Source organism: Eubalaena glacialis, chromosome 4 (assembly GCF_028564815.1).
Source record: "Eubalaena glacialis isolate mEubGla1 chromosome 4, mEubGla1.1.hap2.+ XY, whole genome shotgun sequence".
Taxonomy (NCBI): Eukaryota; Metazoa; Chordata; class Mammalia; order Artiodactyla; family Balaenidae; genus Eubalaena; species Eubalaena glacialis.
In genome coordinates this window covers 170743470-170768402 of record NC_083719.1, presented here as the reverse complement: position 1 = coordinate 170768402, position 24933 = coordinate 170743470, and the positions used below count along the sequence as shown (strand labels likewise).

Here is a 24933-nt window from a genome sequence, read left to right as displayed (position 1 = left end):
AATTCATTCCTAATTTTATAATTGTGAAATTAGAACCACCTTTCTCTAGAAGTTTATTTGTATATTTTGAAACAATGTCTGATGCAGATGTAGAGTCTCATTTGATAAAGCCCAGCTGTTCGTTTGATTAAAATTTCCTACAAAGTCTGGCAAATGGATTTATTCAGCTTATGGTCAGATATGTCCAATTAAGATGAATGAATGGCTTGGACAGTTTTGACCCTCTTTCCTTGAACCAGAATTTGGCTACTTAATCGTATTTGCTGGTTAAGATTAGCTTGGGCCGTATTGAACAAGTGTAATCCTCCTTCAGCAGGATGATTTTTTAGATATTGGGAGCCTATATTTGACAGCCCCCAAATCTTATTTTCTTCGGTGAAATATTGCTGTTCCTCCCATTATTCTTACTTGCCCTGATTAATTTTTCTGATGGCAGTTGTTTTTCTACACTCATTTTTCCTCCATACTTGTACTCTTTGGAATTTTGGATCTAGTTGCAAGAGAGATGATTAGAAGGTGATTAATGTTCTGTTCTTGGCCCTCTCTGAAATGTGGTATTGGGAAAACTCACTAACCCTCAGTTTCCTCATCTGTAGACAGGGTATAATAGTTACTTTGGGGGTGTTGTTAAATGATGTAATGTGTATAAAAGCACCTTGGAACCCATGAAGTGTTATATACCATGCATATATTAATAGGTGTTAATATTGTTTGTTCTTATCACATTTTACTTTGCTAAATTCAGCCAATGACTCTAATCTTTGAGAATCTTTTGAAACTTGATTTATTTAGTCTGTTTATCTCCTTCAGTTTTATGCCTTCAACCCTTATGAATATATTCTTTTTTTAAAAAAAGTAAATTTATTTATTTTTGGCTGTGTTGGGTCTTTGTTGCTGCGCGTGGGCTTTCTCTAGTTGCGGCGAGCGGGGGCTACTCTTTGTTGCTGTGCACAGGCTTCTCATTGCGGTGGCTTCTCTTGTTGTGGAGCACGGGCTCTAGGCGCACGGGCTTCAGTAGTTGTGGTGTGCGGGCTTCAGTAGTTGCAGCACGCGGGCCCAGTAGTTGTGGCTCGCGGGCTCTAGATCGCAGGCTCAGTAGTTGTGGCGCACAGACTTAGTTGCTCCGCGGCATGTGGGATCTTCCCGGACCAGGGCTCAAACCCGTGTCCCCTGCATTAGCAGGCGGATTCTTAACCACTGCGCCACCAGGGATGCCCATGAATATATTCTTTATACGTCCATGTAGGTGATAAAATGTTGCGTAGGCTCAGAAAAGACTTTTGTGGTATATTGTAAGAAAACTCTATCAGATTGATATGTTTATCCAAACAATTCTAAGACCTCCTTTTGTTGTCTGTAGGATTTTTTTTTTTTTGGTAATCCCAGTTTGTTTGCAGGTCTAATTTATTATTTTTTTAAAATTTTTATTTTATATTGGAGTATAGTTGATTTACAATGTTGTGTTAGTTTCAGGTGTACAGCACAGTGACTCAATTATACATATATATGTAACTATTCTTTTTCAAGTTCTTTTCCCATTTCATTTATTACCGAATATCGAGCAGAGTTCCCTGTGCTATACAGTACAGTTCCTTTGTAAATCCATTTTCTCCTCTGTTCTTCATCCAGAAGAAATCTGTCTTGAAAATCTGAGTCCATTGGACTCATTATCATTCTGTATAATTCCTTCTTAGAGTGATGTGAGCCACATGATGATGTACACGTTGGCCTAGCTTTCTAAGCAGTGTGTCTATTTCTATACACTGGAATCTTCTTGGCTTCTCTCCTTTCCCCCCTTACTGAGTACATTTATAGTTGCACAGTCACTTTATGTTCTTGTGGGCGTCTCAGTCTTCCCAGGCGTCCTCAGCTGTCTCATTCATGCAGTCAGCATTGCCTTCTGCTGTGCACCTGGCACTGTGCTAAGTACACAGAGAGGATGGTTTCTGCTCTCAGAGTCTCAGAGTTGTAGCAGTTAAAGAAGTTACCATACAAATGGTGTACAGTGGGCACAAAGCAAGGCATTCCAGATTCGACCTTGTGTGAAAGGAGTCTAAGAGAAGTCTTAGCAGTCGAGTCTTGAAAGGTGTGTGAAAGTTTGCTAGGCAGATGGGGAAGGGGTAAGAGGTCCCAAGCTGAGAGAGCGGTGTGAATGAAAAAGGGGAATAGTGTCCTTTCCAGAGGGTCACGCCCTGGAATTTCACCTCTGTACTTCATACATTTGTAATACGGATTCCTAAAAATTTCTGGTAGAGCTCTGTCTCTCAATGCCTTTTCTTTCTTACTATGATCTCTCCTATTACCTGGTCTCTGGGAAAATTATTCCCATTTCTTACATAATGAGAAGGTTTTCAGAGAATATACTCATCTTTATTGTCCTATTAGTTTATTTAGGAAACTGATAAATAGAATTCAGTTTTTCTTTCCCCTGACCCTGAAGATTTTCCATCAGAAATTTTAGAAATTTACCTGCGGTGGTATATTGAAGTATAACCTTACAGGCGGATCTTGAGATTTTCCTGGAGACGTGTCTTTTTATTTTTGAATTAATTAATTAAATTTACTTTTGGCTGCATCAAGTCTTAGGTGCAGCATGCGGGATCTTCATTGAGGCACGCAGGGTCTTTCGTTGCAGCGCGTGGGCTTCTCTATAGTTGTGGCGGCAGGTTTTCTCTTCTCTAGCTGTGGTGTGCAGGCTCCAGGGCGCATGGGCTCTGTAGTTGTGACGCGCAGGTTCCAGAGCTCGTGGGCTCTATAGTTTGTGGCACGCGGGCTCAGCAGTTGTGGCACATGGGCTTAGTTATCCCTGCAGCATGTGGGATCTTAGTTCCCTGACCAGGGATCGAACCAGCATCCCCTGCATTGTAAGGCGGATTTTTTACCACTGGACCACGAGGGAAGTCCCTGGAGACATGTCTTAATTCTATGCAACACTTAACCTACTTTGCTGCTGCTGCCTTTTTTTTTTTTTTTTTTTTTTATTTTTGGCTGCGTTGGGTCTTCATTGCTACGTGCAGGCTTTCTCTAGTTGCAGCGAGCGGGGGCTACTCTTCGTTGCGATGCGCGGGCTTCTCATTGCGGTGGCTTCTCTCGTTGCGGAGCACGGGCTCTAGGCTCGCGGGCTTCAGTAGTTGTGGCACGCAGGCTCAGTAGTTGTGGTGCACGGGCTTATTTGCTCCGTGGCACGTGGGATCTTCCCGGGGCTCAAACCCGTGTCCTCTGCATTGGCAGTCGGATTCTTAACCACTACGCCACCAGGGAGGTCCCTATTTTGCTTCTTGATTTATCCACTTATTCCATAAGGAAGAGCAGATGGTAACTCTGCTTTCATCCTTTCCTTGTTCTTGGCATCTACATTCTCTATCATTTTTCTCACAAATATTACTTATAATTGTAAATTTAAGTAATATTTAACTCTTTTAATATTTAAGGAGAATACCAGGAAACAATGTATTACTTTGGCATTACTTTGGCATATTAAATATGCATTAAAAATCCTTGTTTTCTGAAAATAGTAGCAGCTTTGAGAATGGCTGGATTGTGAGTCACATACTCTGGACCGATTTTGGCTCTGTCTGGGCCACCACTGCCTGCCCATAGGCTTCCAGCTTTCTAGGTAGTATATGTATTTGTATGCACGGGGATAGCCCTGTGCTCAGAGAATGAAATGAGACAATAGCAGATGGCCAAGCATGCAGTACAATGGGATTAGCACTGGCCTCTCCTTTCCAGGGCTCTCCGCTATGGTTTAAAGTAGTTTTGTGTTACAGTAAATTTCTTATCTTTATAATAAATCACTGACCTGGAAAATGTAATTGAGCATTTGAATCTGAGCTGCATTCAGAATCTGTGTTAAAATTGTACAGCTTCTTGCTTGATTGATTATAAATGGTAATGTCGTTTGGAGTTTAATTTGCTGACGCAGACGTTATCATCTTTCCCTTCTATGCTTCTGTAACTTCTCTTTATTTCACCTTGCCTGCATCTCCAGTTTCCTAGGTTTTGGTATTTAGAGTTTAGATTTATCAGTAGCAGAAAGCTAACTGATAACTGAATTAGAAAGTTTTCCCTTTTTGTGGTCCTAGATTGGTTCTTTAAGTCTCCTGTTATTTTGTTTTCGGTAGGAAGTCAGAAAGAATAGGTTCTTTATCTACTCTATTTGTTTGCTGTAGAGTCTTGACTTAAGGACATGTTAGTTTCTTCACTTTTTCCATATCATAAAATGGAAAGAATATATTTTATCATTGAAAACAATATTTACTAATTTATTCTGAGAAAATTAATATTTTAAAAATTGTGCTTTTATTTTTAATAAGGATTAATTGTAATGTTTTCTAAATATTATTTTTAAATCACAAGCCAGCTGTTAATGAAGCTAAGTTGAAAGAAGAGCCCGTCAGGCCCTAATTGGATTTTAAGTTGGAAACTTAATATACTTAGGCATTAGAATTTTCCCTTTTCTTTCTTTCTTTATTATTTTTTAATAGAACTCAGTTTAATTAAAAATTTTTTTCCTCAGTGGAAAATATGTATAGCTAAATTCTTGAAATATTTTATTGAAAAAACAATGCATAGTAAATGAAGTCTGATTGATGATAACTTTTCTGCTGGGGAATATGCTCCATATGGATTTACTTTGCTTCATATAACTTTTTTCCCCTCACTTTTTCAAGTAAACCTTAAGGAGGGTAGATAGTTGAACTTGCAAAGTCTGGTTTAACTTCCATTTGTCAGTAGATAACTGTTTTTAAATGATGCTGGTATTATACAAGTGACATCTTACAATGATTGAAGAATTATTCCCTAAAAAAGGGAGGATCTTAGTTTACTTTGTTACAAAATATCTTTTCATTATGATATGTTCCTTCTCACCATCCCTCCTCTTCCAGAACACCCCTCTCCAAAAAATAAAAACAATAAAAGAAAACACAACATGCCTCATCCCTATCTTCTGATAATCTAGAAACAATACACTTTCGATATCAGTGATTAAAACAGAAAGAGCAATAGCCTTGTAAAGATAGACGGGGGAGGAAGACCTCTCGCTGTGTAGTAAACTGTTGCTGAAGCTTAGTGGAGTAAACAGTCATTTTATTTGTGAATCAGGAATTCAGGAAGGGCTCTCTTGCGTAGTTTGTCCCTGATTTGTTTGGTGACAGCTGGGGGTGTCTGCAGCTGGGTGACCCACTACCGGGATGGTTTCTTCATTTGCGTACCTCCTGCCTGGGGGTATTCCTTGGCCTCTGGCTACGTGGCTCCGTGGCCAGTTAAGGGTTGCGCTAGGAGTTGGTTTGGAAGCAGCGGGGGATTCCTTTTGTCTGTACTCTTTTGGTCACAGTAGTCACAGGACCTAACTTGATTTGGTGGCGGGGGCGTCAAGGAAAATACTCCACGTCTTACTGGAGGAGTGGCAAAGCCACTTACAGAAGAGCACGTGAAGTCGGAGACGTTGTTGCGGCCGTCTGTGCAAAATATCTGCTCCAGCTGAATAAAAATGTTGGATAAAGGATTGAGAACATGAGGGCGAGATTTTGTTTGTGTGGTATGGTAACAAAGCTCTCACTTTCTTTTCTGTTGTCGTATGACTTTTTTGTATATTTCCATGTTCTGCTCAGTGTTTTAATCTCTTATTCGTAGGACTTCTACTATCATCCATTGCTGTCAACAGAAGTCACTTCAAACCAGAAGGAATTCTAAACAGTTTTAAATTGTTTTACCCAATTGAGGCATTATCACTGGGTATGAAAATAATTGATAGGAAAAGGGTACAGAGGAATAAGGTGTGTGGAAAGGGCAGGCTGACAGCAGAAGGTGAATTAATGCTACGTATTCAATTTGGAGATCATCATAGGTGAGCAGCACAGCCGTCTAGATGGAAGCTTTTGCGCACGAGTGATCTCACGTGGAAGAGACGCCGTCCAGAAGCGCGTCAGACTGAGTATGTGCGTGGATGACACAGTGATTGCAAGAGAATTTTTAAGTCCATTAAGAACAGAGAAACTTGGCTAAACTGTTATTTGTATTTGTGTTATTTGGGGAATAACGCCAGATAAATCTCAGTACTAGAGTAGTTTCACGCTTCGTTCATGGATATTGGGAACCTTGACTTTTTTTTTTTCTGTTTTCTTATTCTGTCACAGAAATTATGCTTTTTAAAGATTGACGCTTCAAATTAATAGATTATAATTTCATTCCATTTATATCAGTGTTTCTTAATGGGGAAGGGAGGGACAGTTTTGTCTCAAAAGGGGCATTGTACAAGGTCTAGAAACATTTTTTGGTTGTAAAAACCCCTGGGTGGAGGAGGGGGAGGGGGGAACCTTGACTTTTAAAGCTAGCACCATGGGGTTAATTGGATTGATGCTTTTTTTTCCTCCCTAATTGAGATATAATTCACATACCATAAACTTTACTAATTTAAACTATATAATTCAGTTGTTTTTGGTATACTTACAAGGTTGTGCAACCATCACTTTTGTCCAGTTCCAGAACATTTTCATGACCCTAAAAAGAAACCCATACCTGTCACAACCCCTATACTCTGCATCCACTGCCTACATTTTGTCTTTATCAATTTGCCTATGCTAGACATTTCATAGAAATGTAATCATATAATATGTAGCTTTTTATGTCTTCTTTAACTTAATGTTTTCAAGGTTCATTATGTTGTAGCAAGTGTCAGTACTTTATTCCTTTTTATGGCTGAATAATATTCCATTGTAATGAATATAGCACATTTTTTTTTTATCCATCCATCAGTTTCTGGACGTTTGGGTGGTTTCCACTTGAATAATGATTATGTTACATCTATGTACAAGTTTTTGTATGGACATACGTTTTTCATTTCTCTTGAGTTTATATCTTGGGATGGAATTGATGTTAACTTTACCCGTAACTTTTTGAGGAACTGCCAAACTGTTTCTAAAGCGGCTGAACCATTTTACATTTCTGCCAACACTAGTTATTTTTCTTTTTCAAATAGCCATTCTAATGGGTGTGCAGTGGTATGTTGTTGTGGTTTTGACTTCTATTTCAATGACTAATGATGTTGAATGTATTTTCATGTAATTGCTGCCCATCTGTGTATCTTCCTTGGAGAAATGTCTATTCAGATCCTTTGCCCATTTTTAAATTGAGTTATTTGTCTTTGTATTGAGTTCTAGAAAGTCTTTATTTGGGAGATTCCATCCATATCAGATAAGTGATTTGCACATATTTCTCCCATTCTCTGGGTTATCTCTTCACTGTCTTGGTAGCATCCTTTGATGCACAAAAGTTTTAAATTTGATGAAGTCCAATTTATCTGTTTTTTCCTTAGTTGCTTATGTTTTTGACACCATATCTAAGAAACCATTGCCTAATTGAAGGTCACAAAGATTTCCTCCTGTGTTTTCTTCTAAGAGTTTTATAGTTTTAGCTTTTACATTTAGGTCTTTGGTCCATTCCTAGTTAATTTTTGTATGTGGTGTAAGGTAGGGATCCAACTTCATTATTTTGCATGTGGATATCCATTTGTCCCAGCACCATTTGTTGAAAAGACTGTTCTTTTTCCACTGAATGGTCTTGGGACCATTGCTAAAAATCAGTTGTACATAGACACACATGTTCATTTCTGAACTTTAAGTTCTGTTCCATCAATTTATATGTCTGTCTGTTTCCCACATCACACTGTCTTGGTTAATGTAGCTTTGTAGTAGGTTTTGATATTGGACACTGTGAATCCTCTACCTTTGTTCCTTTTCAAGATTGTTTTGGCTTTTGGGCGTCCAAAAAAAGAAGTAACCACCTCCCCCCAACATCAGGTCTTTCAGTTGATCAACACAGGATGTCTTTTAACTTATTTAGGTTGTTTTTAGTTTCTTTCATTGATGTTTTGTAGTTTTCAGTTTACAAGCCTTGCACTTCTTTAAATTTATTCCTAAATATTTTATTATTTTTGATGCTACTGTAAATGGAATTTTCTTTACTTCATTTTTAGATTATTTATTTTTGGTGTAAAGACATACAAGTGACTTTTGTTTATTGGTCTTGGGTTTTGAAACTTGGCTAAATTGGTTTATTATCTTTAATGGTGTTTTAGTGGATTCTTTAGTATTTTCTACGTATAAGATAAAGCCATCTGCAAATAGAGGTAGCTGTACCTTTTCTTTCCAATGTGGCTGCCTTTTATTTCTTTTTCTTCCCTAATTGCCCTTCCCTAATTGTCCAGTATAATGATGAATAGAGGTGGTGAGAGTGGACATCCTTGTCTTGTTCTTTATCTTAGGGGAAAGGTTTTCATTTTTCACCTTAAGTATGATGTTAACTGGGTTTTTTACAGATGCCTTTTATCCAGTTGAGGAAGTTCCCTTCTATTCCTAGTTTATTGAGTGTTTTTTATCATGAAGAGGTGTTGGATTTTGTCAAATGCTTTTTCTGTAGTTATTGGGATGATCATGTGGTTTCTGTTCTTTATTAATATGGTACATTATATTGATTGATTTTTGTATGGTGAATCAATCTTGCATTCCTGGGATAAGAGTGGATGTGTTTTTAAAGAGCCTTGTATTTTTCACCTGGAGAGATGTAGAAACTTGTTCTACCACCATTATCATGGAGGCAATAGGAATGGACCTGAGAGAACATAGCCTTTGGATAAATGCTTTATTTTCAAATGCTAGGGTATAATATAAACAAGAAGCATTCAAAGGCTTATAGTGTAATGCTTTGTACAACACAGAAGTAATTTTGACTCTTATTAAAACATCATTTCTTTGGACTTTGAAGTAGCTTCGTGAATAATTTGAGGATTTATGTGATGTGTCCATTTTCTGTTAATCGTATGCCATATTAATATTCTCAGAGTCTTGCAAGCTCTAGTTTGGAGTGCCCTGACTTCTGTTTTGACTGAAAACATATTTTAAACTTGAAAAATGGTAATTAACAAGTCAATATGGAAGGGTCAGATTCCTTTTGGGACAAAGGTTGTTCTTAGTAGTCTCTCAGGAGACCTTGTAGTAGGAACTTGTCAGAGTATAAATATTACATAGATAAGTATCTAGAAAGAGGCAAAGGATTTGGAAAAAAAATGCTTGATCAAAGTTTTGAAGCACAGTTAATATTTTCTTCTGCTTAAAACTGCTTATAATTTGGCATGAATTAACTTGCATTGCATTCTCACCTGTGGGAATGCCTGTTTGGATAGACGCCTAGGTGCCTGTCACCTCTAGTTGAGAAGTTGAAATAATTAACCTCCTGAAGAAATTATTAAATCAAACTTTGATGAAGTAGCTTTTTGTGCTCTTCCTTCTCTCTGCCATACCGATACGTACACCCTCACCAGAAAATAGCTTCCAGCATCAGACGTGTATTTTGTCCTTTATCTGTTTTATCTTCCTGTAATTGCCAGACCTCCTTACTTTTTTCTCCTAACACTTTTTTTTTTCCTACAGGGGTTTTTCAGATTAGAAAAATCATTCAAGTTGACCAAGGAGAATTTACTAAATTTAATAAGTTTCTTGGGCTTCCATTGCGTATAGGTGAGGAACTGTTGTTTGGATCTGTTCTTCCTGCATCCCAACCAGGCCAAACTCTTACACAGCAAATTTGGTAACACAGTATCTTTGTAAAACAGCTAAGCAAGCCATTTTAAGTCAAGTGGCTATTCGTTTTAGAAAATATTGTGGGTATTTGAAAAGAATGCCACTAATTAATGATTTTTAACTTTTCTCCTACCCTTTTGACAATCTGATGAAAGCTGTGGGTGCTCTTCATGTAAAAATGCACATGGCTCATTTGTGTGGACTGGGATGTCAGACACACCTTAAAGGCCATCCCTGAACTCCTGCTTCAAAATGCCCACCATTGGTGAAACAATCAAGTTGGGATACAAGGGTCTCTAGGTTTTACAAAGCCATAAAATTATGTATATGGTTCAAATACAGCATAAATTGAGAGCAATTACAATTTCATGTTAAATATTATTTAACTAGGAAGAGCATACATAGTTGCTGGGTATAATGGATGCTGTGATGAGTGACCCAGATCCCTGCTGAGGGTTGAAGGATGTATTCCCCCAGGTGCTGGAAGTATGTATTCCCCCAGGTGCTGGAATCTCCCCTGTGGAGATTGCGTTCGCTAAAGAGACCTACCTTGTACAAGGCCACATCCCTTCCCATTGGTATCCAATGATTGATCCTTGTAGGGTACAAGGGCTTGAATCCATTGCCCTGACTTGGGGCAACTCTGAAAGGTCATCGCAGATTCAGAGCTCCCCATGGGGTTGTCTGAATCCTTTGGGACTTCATGGCAGCCTAATTTCTCCCTCTGCACCATCATGCTCCCCCCCCCCAACTTCCTTTCCACTGGTATTGATCCCAAGAGCACCCTCTAATTTCTTGAACAATAAAACCTGTCTCAAGGTCTGCTTCTTGGGAAACCCAGCCTTGTCACACTAGGATTGACTTTTAGTACAAGTTAGCTTACTTCAGGCCATAAAAGTAGGACTGGCTAAAATAAAAATTGAGTGAGATGAACTTGAATTTAGACCTAAAATATGTGAAGCATCCTATTGTTGTTTCCTTTGGACCTTATATTTCAAATAGGTTTTGCAAGTCTTGGTTTCTCTGGATTCATTTGTTATCTCTCAGTCTTCCTTTGGCATTGCGGAAAACCCCCCAAGTCTCTGACAGCTTGGTTTGGTCCCACAGTATGAACCTGTGGAAGGTGTGGGTTAAATAGAAATGCTCACATGTCCCACAGAAACCCCTAGAGATTTCCCATGTTGGTAAGTGCATATGTTAGGAGAATCTCTCTTATCATGATCCTAATCATATTTCTTGTAAATCCTAAGATTTCTCAGATAGGAGTTAGAAAATTATTGCTTTTGTCATTATCATTGAAATGATGTATGTCCATTCTGAATATTTGAAAAATGTGGAAAAGGTATAACAGGGAAAATTCTATGTAAAAATAAACTTTTCCTTCAAATTGGGATAATATTGTACATTTTGATAACTTTTCTTTTTCATGTAATATTATATAATAAAGAAGTTTGCATATCCTTAATTAATCATCAAGTATATGAACTGTAATGGTTGATAGAGCATATTTAATTTAGCTAGGCTTCTATTGTTATGTACTTGATTTTTCCCAACTTTGTTATTGGTAATAAGTAATACAAAGAATAGTGGTTCTTTGTGGGGGGATGGGCAGAAACTAAGCCTAGTGTGTCTGCTTTAATTAGTTACTTAAAAATACTGAGTTCTTTCATCACTAAAATGTAGTGAACTATTAGATCTAAGAGTGTTCTATCTATTGTTATCGTACATCTTCAAGGGATGCCATGCGTATAGGTGTGAATTGAGGTCCTAGGTACAGTCTCATCATTGCCGCTGCTTCACAAGGATAGCCACCATGGATTTATGGGTCCTCTTTTTTTTTTTTTTTGAGCAATTTTAGCATATGAATATCCATCAAGTTTTTATATATGCCTGCCAGATATAAAAAGAAGTATTTGAGCCATTTCCTTAATTGTCTACCAAGCAGATCTTGACTAGCAGTGTGACCTTTGGTCTCACCAGCTTTTGCTTCATATTATCCAGTTATTTTAATTGAAGAGGTCCCTAGTTCCATTATCTGTACCATGAGCAAATCTATCAAGGAACTTACTTTCCCTCCCTGCAATTAATAAAATCTAACCGGAGCAATGGACTCTGTATTTTCCTAAAGGTCATACCTATACTTCCTGTATAGTTCAATTTGAACAGTTTTTAAGATAAAATACAGTAGTACTCTGCTGAAGTTTATTACTTTTTAAATGTTCTCGTCTTTCCCATCATAAGAATACAGTTGTATTTTAGAATTGAAAGGAATATTAGTGGTCTTTGTCTTGTAGGTAGGTAATTAGAAAGAACAAGTAACTTGCCCAGTGGGACATAGCTAGCTATTTATTCATCACGGTAATCCGTCCATTACTTATATGATGAGAGAATAGCACAATTGGGAGGAAAACTCAACCAAAGAAATAATTGGTTGTCAGCCAGAATCTTTGCTGGGCTTATTAAAGACCCTAAACAGTCATTGAGAATATAGATATGGGAGTTTTAACAATCTAAATTGTGTTTAAAACACTGCTTAGAGTTCCACATGACTTTGTTGCTCTTGTATCCTCTAATCGTTGGAAACACATAACTGGACAAGTAAAATTTAGAGGCCAGTACAGGCTGGGCAAACCCTGATCATTTTGGTAAAGTATAGTTGTGCCTTGTTAGTACATTTCACAGGCCTGCAGGATGGTAGACAAACAATTGCGTAGATCAGGGGACTTAGTGAATTTTTCCTTTTTAGATTCCATTGATTACTGTAGATCTCTCTTGCCAGCTGATTATGACCAGTTCATCCAGACTGTACTTTTACCACTGATACTGAGAGGTATTATTAACCAAGAGGGTAAAGGTCAGAGCCTTTCTGAGTAACTTGCTTTCCACAATACATTTGACACTGATGGCTGCTTAGAACAAGTGTGGAGGCATCATCAAAAAAATTCTTTCCTTTAAATGATGTTCCAGGTAGCTAGGTGACTGCAAGGAGTATTTTGGGATTTCTTGTCCTTAGGACTACATCCTATAGGAAGTCCCTTCTACGTTTGCTCAGTGATTAGGGCCTCAGCAGCAGAGCAATCAGTTCCACTTGACTAGGAATAAATCACCCCCGTTGAACCATGATAGTTTCTGACAACTGGCAATGCTGATAAAAACCAAAACAAAAGATGTTAAGAAATCTGTGCCAGTGTGGAGCTGGTGTGCAGATTTGATGGATTCACGTGTAGCATGCATTCTGCATTAGTCTTCCTCCTCTTTCATCGGTTTTTCTCTCTTTGTAAAATAAAAATTGTACGAGGAGAAGAAAGGCTCTATATCATATAATAATTATTTCTATTTTCTTTCTAGCCCAGTTAACAGAGTTATACTCTAATTAGAGAGGTCATTTTAAGGAAAACGCCTTCCTTCTCTAAATAGTTATTTAAAAAGTGTTTCCTTCTTGAATTCTTCACTCTTAGTTCTTCTCTATGATTTTAGGCTGTATGTATAAACCTGATTGACCCTTCCCCTCCCTATTCATCACCAGGGACACAGATAATATAGACTAAACACCAATTCCTTCGATCTCTGCACAATTTTACTCATGCAGAAATTGAATACATGTTAATAGCTGCTTAATGATTTCTTTTTAATACAGATCGGTTATGCATAAAGTAGGAAGAGCCCATAGAATTATAAAATACATTATTTTCTGCAACAATTTTTTATTAATTTTCAATATTACTAAGTATAAGTTATTAAAGTAAAAGAAGAAAAGCTTTTTTAGCTATTGTTAAGTGCTCCTTAGTCCGTGTGTATAAATAAACTAGCCTCCTTCTACCCCTTGAAAGGCTAAACAGACTGTCTTAATACTATCATGATATTGATCCTGATATCAAGTACCTTTGGTTCTGCCCACCAGCTTTAGTGTGTTATGTTTGACTATACACGGAAGTACATGGAAGATGCTCTTCTGCATTGGCAGTGGTTTGGTACCTCCACCCTTCCTTCTTTGCTTCTGTAGGGGAGAATATTTTCATATGTGACCGTAGTAATAACATTGTGTTTATTGATAAACACTACTTAATAACAAGGAATCATTTATGGAAAGATGCTTGAGACATCTTTGTGTGATTCTTCTTTTTATCCCCCCCCAATCATAGAACATATTATTTATAGCACAGTGATTAAGAGTAGAATTCTGGAGCTAGATTGCCTAATAATTATAGTCTTGTGGTGGAGCTTCAATAGTTGTTATACATAGATTTCTGAAAACAGTGCCTGATACATACCACACTCTCTGTGTTAGTGGTCCCTCTTGTCACCACTGCCGCCGCCTCCTCCACCACCCCCATCACGAGTAATTTTTTGTTGTTTTTATCATATTGCCATTTTAGGGATTCTGTGGTTTCTGTTTCTACAAAATGGAAAGTTTTTTTCTTGGGTAGATCTTCTGAGCATATTTAAAGGAGTATTTTTCCACTTAGCATGATTGTGAAGCAGTCATCTTTATCATTAATAGTCGAGTATGTGCATAACTGATCCAGTTTTTCTCTTAGCTGTTGTATTCAAAGCTTTTGTAAATAGTATATTTTAGATCCTGTGGATAATTGAACTTGGTATAGAATGGGATTTCCACTATATATTTTATAGAAATTGCATAGTAAATACTGAAATGGTGTGATATGGGACTATTAGGGTGAACAGTTTTCACAGCCTCTATATTGGATTAGGTAAAAGAAGAGAATAATGGCAAGATTAATATGATAGCATTCATACACCCCTTGGTTAGCAACGTCTGAACCCAGAGAGCCTTGATCACAAAATCACGATTTTGAGTCACAACCAAAGTGAGGATATATAAAAGGAGTTTTCAGTAGGATTCAGCTGCTGTCCATCATGATGCTGGGTAAACGGAAAGTGCTTTGTACACACCCATCCTCCCACACACCACACAGAGCCTCTTTTGGGTTAATGCTCTTGCAGCTGGTTTGCACATATCTCCATCTACTGCAAGTCTTCCTTGCCAATAGCAGCTTGCCCAAAGGAGACAGCTCTAGTGAGCGCTGCCCTTTCTTCACCATGGAATGGCTATTTCTTCTCTCCAGGAATAGCCATCCTCTTCCTCCCCTCCAACTCAACAGTTTAGACAGCTGGCTAATTGGATAAGAAAGTAGCTTAGGGAGAACTTGTTAATGGGGATTTTACCTGGTTTAGCAGCTTCTGCACCTGAGTATATCAGGAAAAGTCTTTTTGTTTGTTGGTTTCTTTGTTTGTTTTTGTTTTTGCTGGCAAAGAATAATGGATCCCTTTAATAGTTGGACTATATACAAATTATACAAGTGGAATTGTTAACAGTTAACGTCTTAATTTTTTCTTAGATGCTGATGATGGAGGAGAAAGAAGGGTATAATCCTTATTATGCATGTAAGGGCTGTTTGTATATTAGGTGGGCTCATAAAACAAATCTCTGTTTTCTTGTATGTAAAACTTGGTTGGTTCTATGAAGTTTTATTTTTTATAAAAGGTAGTTGTACTGCTCTTTCTTGGTAAAAAAAGTCTAATCAACAGAATGATGATATCTTTTTTGTGTGTGTAAGGTTTATATGTCAGCAACTAGGATGACCCGCACAGCTGGTTAAATATGTAAACACCAGGGCATTGCCTTCTGTATGTTATGGAGTACTAGATTTTGAAGTGGCAAAATCTCTTTAGTGGTTGTGAATTTACCTAAGTATTGATCCATATGAGATTCCAATAGGAGTGTCTGATTAAACTAAAGGAAACTAATGCTTTTCATATGTGATGGTCTTTTCTCTCACAGTATGCTTTGGACTTTATCGGCATGGAAAAGACTGGAGCCAGTTTCAATGGTTCACCTGTAGGATTCTTCCTTCGTTAAAGAGTGAAAATCCAAGCCTGACAGTACTCATGGTTCCCTATTCTGAGTTCGCTGAACCTTTTCGCTTAGCTTATTTGTTCTGCTGTGGAATTCTCAGGGACTGTAGAGAGGGACCTTTTTTTCTTCCCTTTGGAAGGGTCTGCTTGGAATGAAGCAGACCCTTAAAGAGCTTATATTAAATTGATTGATGCAGGAATTATTTGAAGGTTGGATTTAGGTTCTTTTGTAGTTCTTTTCTTGGCAGAAGTTTATGTGTATGCCTAAATACAGTTTATAAAAGTCCAAGCTTATGTATTATTTACTGACTAATGAACCAGTATTTATTATAGACCTGATGTGTGCCAGATATGAAGATACAAAGCTGGGGTAGAGGAGTAAGATCCAGTCTATTTGTGGAGATGTGTATAGAATGAGTAATAACAATATGGTTGGAGATTCGTGTTATAATGTATAGATAGATGGAAGAATGGAGATAAATGTATAGATAGAGAAAAGAATGGGGGATGTGTATATGTATGTATGTAGATCAATACTTTGTTCATGTGTGATGGCATACAGACTGTGGTCATCTTATTGTCATGGGGGTAAGAGCAAGAAAGTCGTCCCAAAGCAGATAACATTTATGTTGCTTTTTGAAAGCCATGTGAAATAAACCAGCTAGTTCAAGAGTAGACGATGATATTATATTCTCCTGCTTCATTTTTCTCTGTAGGACTTATCACCATCCTACATACTATGTTCATTTCATTCATTCATTCCTTGTCTATCGTATTAGGATTAAGCTCTTTGAGGGTAGGGATTTTTGTCTGTTTGGATTAATTCTATATCCTCAACACCTAGAAAACTGCCTGGCATGTAGCTGAATGAAAGAATGAAGTTTGTGAGTTTTAGAATAGTTGTCTTACTTATTTTCCTTTTGCTTATTAAGAATATCTCTCTACAGTTCCTCCATATTTTTGCTTACTATTTTTCATTGTGTGTACGGGAGTCTCCCTAGTGATAATATGCTGTTTCCACACTATTTCACTAAACCCATCCCCTATTTTCCATCTCTCTTAGCTCACTTAGTTTCCAAACTCTCTTACCTGAATTGATACGATCTCCTAGCTGTTTTCATGTCTCTACGTAACTCCCCTTAGATATTGAATATCTTCTCCACAGCTATCAGAATTATCAGTCTGAAATACAGAACTGACTGGACTGTTTCTTTGCTTAAAAGTCCCTAATAGTTCCCATCTGTCTAGAGTAAAATGTGTGCTCGTGAGAATGGCACGGAAGCCCATCCATAGCTTGGATTCAGGTACATAAAGTCCCCTTCCCATCTTATAATGAAAATGGGTCTGTTCATTTTTCTTTGTGTCACTAGTGCCTGGCATATAATAGAGAATTCACCAATAGTTTTTTGAGTAAATGAATGCGTACTAGGGTATATGAAGGAATGAATAACTATAATAATAAATTTCATTGAAAATGCTTGCTGTTGAAATAAAAGATGATATAAAAACCTAACTTGAACACTAGCATTTAAGAACAGTTTTTCCGGGCTTCCCTGGTGGCGCAGTGGTTGAGAATCTGCCTGCCAATGCAGGGGACACGGGTTCGAGCCCTGGTCTGGGAAGATCCCACATGCCGCGGAGCATCTGGGCCCGTGAGCCACAACTACTGAGCCTGCGCGTCTGGAGCCTGTGCTCCGCAACAAGAGAGGCCGCGACAGTGAGAGGCCCGCGCACCGTGATGAAGAGTGGCCCCTGCTCGCCACAACCAAAGAAAGCCCTCGCACAGAAACGAAGACCCAACACAGCCATAAATAAATAAATAAATGAATGAATGAATGAATGAATGAATGAACAGTTTTTCCTTTTTACAGCTGATTTGTTTTTCTTAGCATCCAGCTGTTCAATTTGCTGTCCTCCCTCAGCATTTTTTAAAGGAATCTCTCTGGGCATTTATACTGTTGCTTTGGAAGTAATCCAGTTTCTCATGGCTTTCCTCTCTGTAGGTCTTCCCTTTATCCCCATCCCTATATGTTGGGTCTTTTCTCCCTAGCTACTTTCCTTATTTCTTTATAGAGATTTATGACTCTGCATGTATGACCATACCCATGTGTATGTCTTTTCTCTCTTCTGGCTATAAGTTCTCAGTTTAAAGCTTTGCATGAAGTTCTAAGACCCTTAGGGTTAAATTACTTCTACAGAGCACACACTGACAACCCTGATCTACCTGTTTCCAACTTAAAATGATTTTTATTGTGACTGTTTGTATTTCTCTGAATTTCCTTTTTTTTCCCCCTTAGATGTGTGTGCACAACTCAGATTGAAAATCTCCAAGAGCAACTTAGAGATAAGGAAAAGCAGATGAGCAGCTTGAAGGAGCGAGTCAAATCCTTGCAGGCTGACACCACCAACACTGACACCGCCTTGACTACTTTGGAGGAGGCCCTTGCCGAGAAGGTGGGTGACTGGCCCAGACTCCTCACAGACACATTTCTTCTGCTTTCTCATTAATCTGAAAGTCACTTTAGTGATGAGACTTGATAGAGGAGACAGAAGAAGTCGCTTTGGCAAAAGGGAAAAGAGCTGCCTGTACTGTTGCTGACGTACCCAGGGTAAGGGAAAGAAGATTCGTTTTGTTGTTGCCAATTTAAGCATCTGTTGCTAGGCAGGATGGATTCCGTACTGGAGGGCAGTGGCTGAAGTTTCTAAAGAATCAGCCATGTGCTCCCTGTTTACTATCTTCTTTTTATGTGTATGGTCAGCTAGAATTCGGTGATGTGGGAATGTCAGACACTGACCATCAGGAGGCAACATTAGTTCTCTTTTACTGTGCCGCATTGGGATCTAATATATTCGTGGGTTTTAGTTATTAATACAGTGTACTTGCTGTTTTTCTAGTCGTGGCCTTGCCACTTCATTTTGCCTTCATGAGCAAACCTAGTTTTTTCAGGAATGGTTGACTAAATAAAGAAGTGGCCCAACATGACAAGTGTTAATGTCTTGGAGGAGGTTTAAGGACTCTTGGTGGGGCATTTTAATTGGATTCTTCTTCTTCTTCTTCTTCTTTTTTCTTTAAGGGATAGGGTTACTGTTCCTTAAGCCTCTTGGACTCAGAATGTTTCAGGCTTCCTGCCCAGGGATCAAGGCTTGATCCCCGAATATATTCAGAAATAATACCCATAAATATACTTAAATTGCTTCAACTTTCAAACTTCCTGAGTATCTGTTGACAGAAGTTTTAATGGTTTCTCTTTTCTTTATCCTTCTTTATGCTTTAAGCTCAACAAATCATAATCTCTCCAACCTCCTCCTGTTTGCTGCGTGAGTTGTGAGTTGTTTCCATTGCTTTGTAGGCAACATGTGAATTATATATAGAAAAGAAATATTTGCTACTTATTGTCCTTAGGGTGTATGTATAAGTTTTTTGTTGCTTGGGATTTGAATAAATGAGATTATTCCAAAAGAATACTCTAGGGACATCTAATACTAATTAAGGTTATAAGAAAAGAAACCTAGGGGAATCAAAAGAACAAAACCAGATGTATGTTAGGGCAAGATAGGTTGGAAGGTTGAATTCTTTACAAGGTCAATTATTAACGACCTATCACTGTCTTTTGAATGGAGGATGGAAGTGTGAAATTTTATCAGCTAGAAGCTGAATTGCAGTCGTATGATAGAAGTATGAAAGGAATTTTCTCATGTATTGATGTGCTCTCTTATCAGGAGCGGACAGTCGAACGCTTAAAGGACCAGCGGGACCGAGATGAGCGAGAAAAGCAGGAGGAAATTGATAACTACAAAAAAGATCTTAAAGACCTGAAAGAAAAAGTCAGCCTATTGCAAGGCGACCTCTCAGAGAAAGAGGTCAAGATCACCAAAATGGAATTATTTGGTTTGCTTAGCCAGTGCATTGTGTGTATATGTCGTTTGTGTTTACATAATGCGTATAAAAAAAGGGTCTGTTGGAAGATTTAAAGAATCTTCTTATAGCAGGGATTATTTCAGGAAGCTTTGCAGAGATATAGTAGATTGAATCATTTCTTTCCTAAGTCTTACCTCTTACTTCTTGCAACTGTTATGAGTTGGCTTCTTACTTGCTAATGACGTTTTACAGATCCTAAAATAACAGTATTTCTCCAGTTACATTTGGAGAAATATTGTGCTAATGGTGAGAAAGCTGATAGACGAACGGCGTATGCACAAGGAGGACAGTTTATTTACATCAGCTCTTAACGATCACCTCAACATTGGCAGAGAAATCTTAAATGATTGTTGACCAATTAGGTGACTTAATATACTTTGATTTTACTTTTGAAGAATCTTGTCGATGTCACCTAAATAGCAGAAATGCCTAATGCCTTGTGATCAGATAATAATGAGCTTTAGGGACATTCTCAGGGTTTTCTTTCTAATATCTTTAGGAAATTTTATGGGAATTTATGTTTCTAATAGAATGTTTCTTCCAAAATTAGAAGAAAAAAGTCAGTGTAGCTACTAAGGTTGACTGCTTACATTCACAAAGCTTGATCTACTTCCATTTATTTTGTGGGAATGGATATGTATTGGTAGGGCTCTTTAAGTCACTATTCAGTTGGTATTTCTTGGGAATTCATTCTGTTTTAGTTAGAACTTGAAAGCCAGAGCTAATGTTGTTGTTCTGTATTTCATGTTCTTGAAATGGAAATATGTCAGTATATGCTAATGGAAAGAAACTACAAACCACCAGGAAAATAAATTTAAGAATTTAAATCTCCATTTTGTTAATAAATAGTATTTATTCTAGATGTATGTTGCTTCTTTTAGGCTTCACTCTTGGATCTGAAAGAGCATGCTTCTTCCCTGGCTTCCGCAGGACTGAAAAAGGACTCACGGCTTAAGACACTAGAAATTGCTTTGGAGCAGAAGAAGGAAGAGTGTCTGAAGATGGACTCGCAGTTGAAAAAGGTTAAAGAAAACTTTTCCAATTTCTTGCTTTGCTTTATTTATTTTTTTTAAGTTTCTGCTTTATAACAAAGTGAATCAGCTATACATATACATATATCCCCATATCTCCTCCCTCTTGCATCTCCCTCCCATCCTCCCTATCCTACCCCTCTAGGTGGTCACAAAGCACCGAGCTGATCTCCCTGTGCTATGCGGCTGCTTCCCACTAGCTATCTGTTTTACATTTGGTAGTGTATATATGTCCATGCCACTCTCTCACTTCGTCCCAGCTTACCCTTCCCCCTCCCCGTGTCCTCAAGTCCGTTCTCTACGTCTGCGTCTTTATTCCTGTCCTGCCCCTAGGTTCTTCATAACTTTTTTTTTTTTTTAGATTCCGTATATATGTGTTAGCATACGGTATTTGTTTTTCTCTTTCTGACTTACTTCACTCTGTATGACAGACTCTAGGTCCATCCATCTCACTACAAATAACTCAATTTCGTTTCTTTTTATGGCTGAGTAATATTCTATTGTATATATGTGCAACATCTTCTTTATCCATTCATCTGTTGATGGACACTTAGGTTGCTTCCATGTCCTGGCTATTGTAAATAGAGCTGTAATGAACATTGTGGTACATGACTCTTTTTGAATTATGGTTTTCTCAGGGTATATGCCCAGTAGTGGGATTGCTGGGTTGTATGGTAGTTCTATTTATAGTTTCTTAAGGAACCTCCCTACTGTTCTCCATAGTGGTTGTATCAATTTACATTCCCACCAACAGTGCAAGAGTGTTCCCTTTTCTCCACACCCTCTCCAGCATTTATTGTTTGTAGATTTTTTGATGATGGCCATTCTGACTGGTGTGAGGTGATACCTCATTGTAGTTTGGATTTGCATTTCTCTAATGATTAGTGATGTTGAGCATCCTTTCATGTGTTTGTTGGCAATCTGTATATCTTCTTTGGAGAAATGTCTATTTAGGTCTTCTGCCCATTTTTGGATTGGGTTGTTTGTTTTTTTGATATTGAACTGCATGAGCTGCTTGTATATTTTGGAGATTAATCCTTTGTCAGTTGCTTCATTTGCAAATATTTTCTCCCATTCTGAGGGTTGTCTTTTCATCTTGTTTATGGTTTCCTTTGCTGTGCAAAAGCTTCTGAGTTTCTAGGTCCCATTTGTTTATTTTTGTTTTTATTTCCATTTCTCTAGGAGGTGGGTCAAAAAGGATCTTGCTGCGATTTATGTCATAGAGTGTTCTGCCTCTGTTTTCCTCTAAGAGTTTTATAGTGTCTGGCCTTACATTTAGGTCTTTAACCCATTTTGAGTCTATTTTTGTGTATGGTGTTAGGGAGTGTTCTGCTTTCATTCTTTTACATGTAGCTGTCCAGTTTTCCCAGCACCATTTATTGAAGAGGCTGTCTTTTCTCCATTGTATATTCTTGGCTCCTTTATCAAGAATAAGGTGACCATATGTGCGTGGGTTTATCTCTGGACTTTTTACCCTGTTCCATTGATCTGTATTTCTGTTTTTGTGCCAGTCGCATACTGTCTTGATGACTGTTCTTGCTTTGCTTTAAATAACAGCATAGTAGAAAACTCTATAGTGTCCATATGGAATAACTTACCAGTGGAGTAATAATCTCCTAAAATTCAAAATACCATTTATACCTTGATTAATTCTCTTGGCATTCTTATCCTATTTTACTTTACTTCTGAGAGTCCCCAAACTCTTAGAAAATTGGCAATTCAGAGTAAGATTAAAATATGCAGCTCCTTTATAGATGAAATGTAAGACCACAATGTAAAAATCTCAATTATCTGATATTTTTCTTCTATTAGCATTAGGCTTCCTGGAAAGAGATAATTTAACAGCGATAGTCACCCATACCGGTGAATATTAGAATTTGGTACAGGTATTTACTATCCATTTCATTGATTTACACCTCTCTAATATTTATATGGCAGTTTGTAGTTTTCAAAGCACTTTCATACTTATTATCTCTGAGTTACCAACTCTGATTAACTGGGTCCAGTTCACGTGATTACTGATGAAAAGGGGGCCCAGCCTAGTCTTGAGACTTGGTGGTGTTCTTTTGACATATATTGGGTGTGTTCAGCATGAACACCTCGTGATGAATCATAATTTAGGGTATGCCAGAAATGAAGTCATATTCTTAAGCTAAGGAAAGGAAGAAAATCCAGTAGCTTAAAGTTACTTTTGAATAAGTAGGAAAATACTTTTTTTGAGATTAACTAATTCAGATTTGGTAATTGACTTTTTTCCCCCTCACTAAATAAGTGGAGGTAATTTTCTATTTAATACTGGAATATTGAAGGTAAGACTGTTAGATGTATTTAGGATTATGAAACTGAGCAGTAACTATCAAGAGTAATAAATGTTATTCACTAATATTCCAAACTCGCCTATTTATGGCAATCCCACATTTTCTCTTTGTTTATTTTTAATCTCCTTGTTATGATACTTCTATAGCTGGTCATTTTTATGATCTCTTAAACTTTGTGTTTAGGTTCATGAGAAAAAATAAAGTTATCTTTGGGTAGAGGACTTGGTGGCTTCCCCCTACTCTGACTTATTACTTGTTTTTCTGCTAATTGCCATTTTACTTTTCGTATTTTCCCTTCTTTCATTCTGGACAACTGTAACTTTTCATTTTAATTAATTAGTGATGTTTTCCTATTACACTGCTTCCACAACGCCCTCCTCCAGCCTAAATATAGGTTGCTCTAGAGTTTGCAATATACATTTTCACTCTTTTCTTTTTCCTCAGCTTTTTCAGTGCCAAAAATTGTATATATTTAAGGTGTACAGCATGATGCTTTAATCTATGTATGCATTGTGAAATGGTTACCACAGTGAAGCTAATTAACACATTCATCAACCTTAAATAGTTACCTTTTTTCGTGTGTGTGGTGAGAACACTTTTTAAAAATTGTAGTATAATTGACATATAACATTTTATTAGTTTCTGGTGTACAACATAACAACTCAATATTTGTATATATTGCAAAATCATCACCACAGTAAATCTGTTGAACATCCATCAATATACATAGTTATAAATTTTTTTTCTTGTGATGAGAACTTTTAAGATTTATTCTCTTAGCAACTTTGACATATGCAGCACATATTTATAGTCACCATGCTGTACATCACATCCCCAGGACTTACTGTTTTGTAACTGGAAATGTGTACCTTCTGGTCACCTTCACCCATGTCGCCCACCTCTGACTCCCCACTTTTGGCAGGCTACCGGTCTTTTCTATCTATGAGCTTGGTCTTTTTGTTTTTGTTTTAGATTCCGTATATAAGTGCAATCATAATGACATTTATCTACTCTGTCTGACTTATCTCACTTAGCATGTTCTCAAGGTCCATCCATATTGTGGCCAATGAAAAGACTTTCCCCCTTTTTTATGGCTGAGTAGTATTCCTGTGTGTGTATACATACATACATACGTACATACCACATTTTCTTATCTATTCATCCACTGATGGACACTTAGGTTGTTGAGAACACTTTTTAAGATGTATTCTCTTAGCAAATTTCAAGTATGCAACACAACATTGTTAACTAGAGTCAATATCCTATACATTAGATCCCCAGGACTTATTCATCTTATAACTGAAAGTTTGTACACTTTGACCAACATCTTCCCATTTCCCCCACCCCCAGCCCCTGGCAACCACCCTTCTACCCTCTGCTTTTATGAGTTCACCTTTTTCAGATTCCACATTATAAGCAAGATCTTACATGTTTTTAATATGTGGCATTTCCTTCTCATTCTTCCTTGGAGTGTCCATTTTTCTGCTTACATTGCCCCTCTACTCTTGGGCGTTGTCTCCTTTTCCCCTTAGCGCCTTTAACTATTTTTTAAAAATATTTATTTATTTTATTTATTTATTTTTTTGTCTGCGTTGGGTCTTAGTTGTGGCATGCGGGATCTTCATTGTGATGCGCGGGCTCTCTAGTTGTGGCGCACGGGCTCCAGAGCGCATGGGCTCTGTCGTTTGTGGGATGCAGCCTCTCTAGTTGAGGCGTGGAGGCTCCGTAGTGGCGGCGTGCGGGCTTAGTTGCCCTGCGGCATGTGGGATCTTAGTTCTCTGACCAGGGATCAAACCCGTGTCCCCCGCACTGGAAGGCGGATTCTTAACCGCTGGACCACCAGGGAAGTCCTGTGCCTTTAGCTATTTATCATAGTTACTTTAAATTCCCTGTCTGGTAATTCCAACATCTGTGTCAAATATATGAGTCTTATTTTTTACTAGCAGGGGCTAGAGTGGGAGAAATGCCCTTTCCCCAGGTAGGACAAAGCTCTGTTAAAATTTTTACTCCTGAGGGTCTGTCTTTGGATAGAGTACACTTTGGGCATATTTCACAATTGTTACTCTTCCCCTCCTGCAGCCAGAACCACAAGGGGATTTTTGTTGGCTCTTCACTGTGAGACCCTGGTGTGGTTCCTGGATTAAAGCCCATGAAAGTATGGGCCCCCCTAAAACCGCCGGCCCTGGGACTTTCCTCACTCTTTTGCT

The 24933-nt window shown here is 37.9% G+C and overlaps 1 protein-coding gene across 1 annotated transcript in view; it reads left to right on the top strand.

Annotated features, from left to right (window-relative positions):
• Positions 1-24933, top strand: part of LOC133091154 (ELKS/Rab6-interacting/CAST family member 1-like) — a 115554-nt gene that overhangs the window by 70343 nt on the left and 20278 nt on the right. Inside the window, 3 exon segments of the mRNA XM_061190112.1 lie at positions 17775-17912; positions 19179-19319; positions 20259-20399. Coding sequence (XP_061046095.1) covers positions 17775-17912; positions 19179-19319; positions 20259-20399 — 420 coding nt within the window.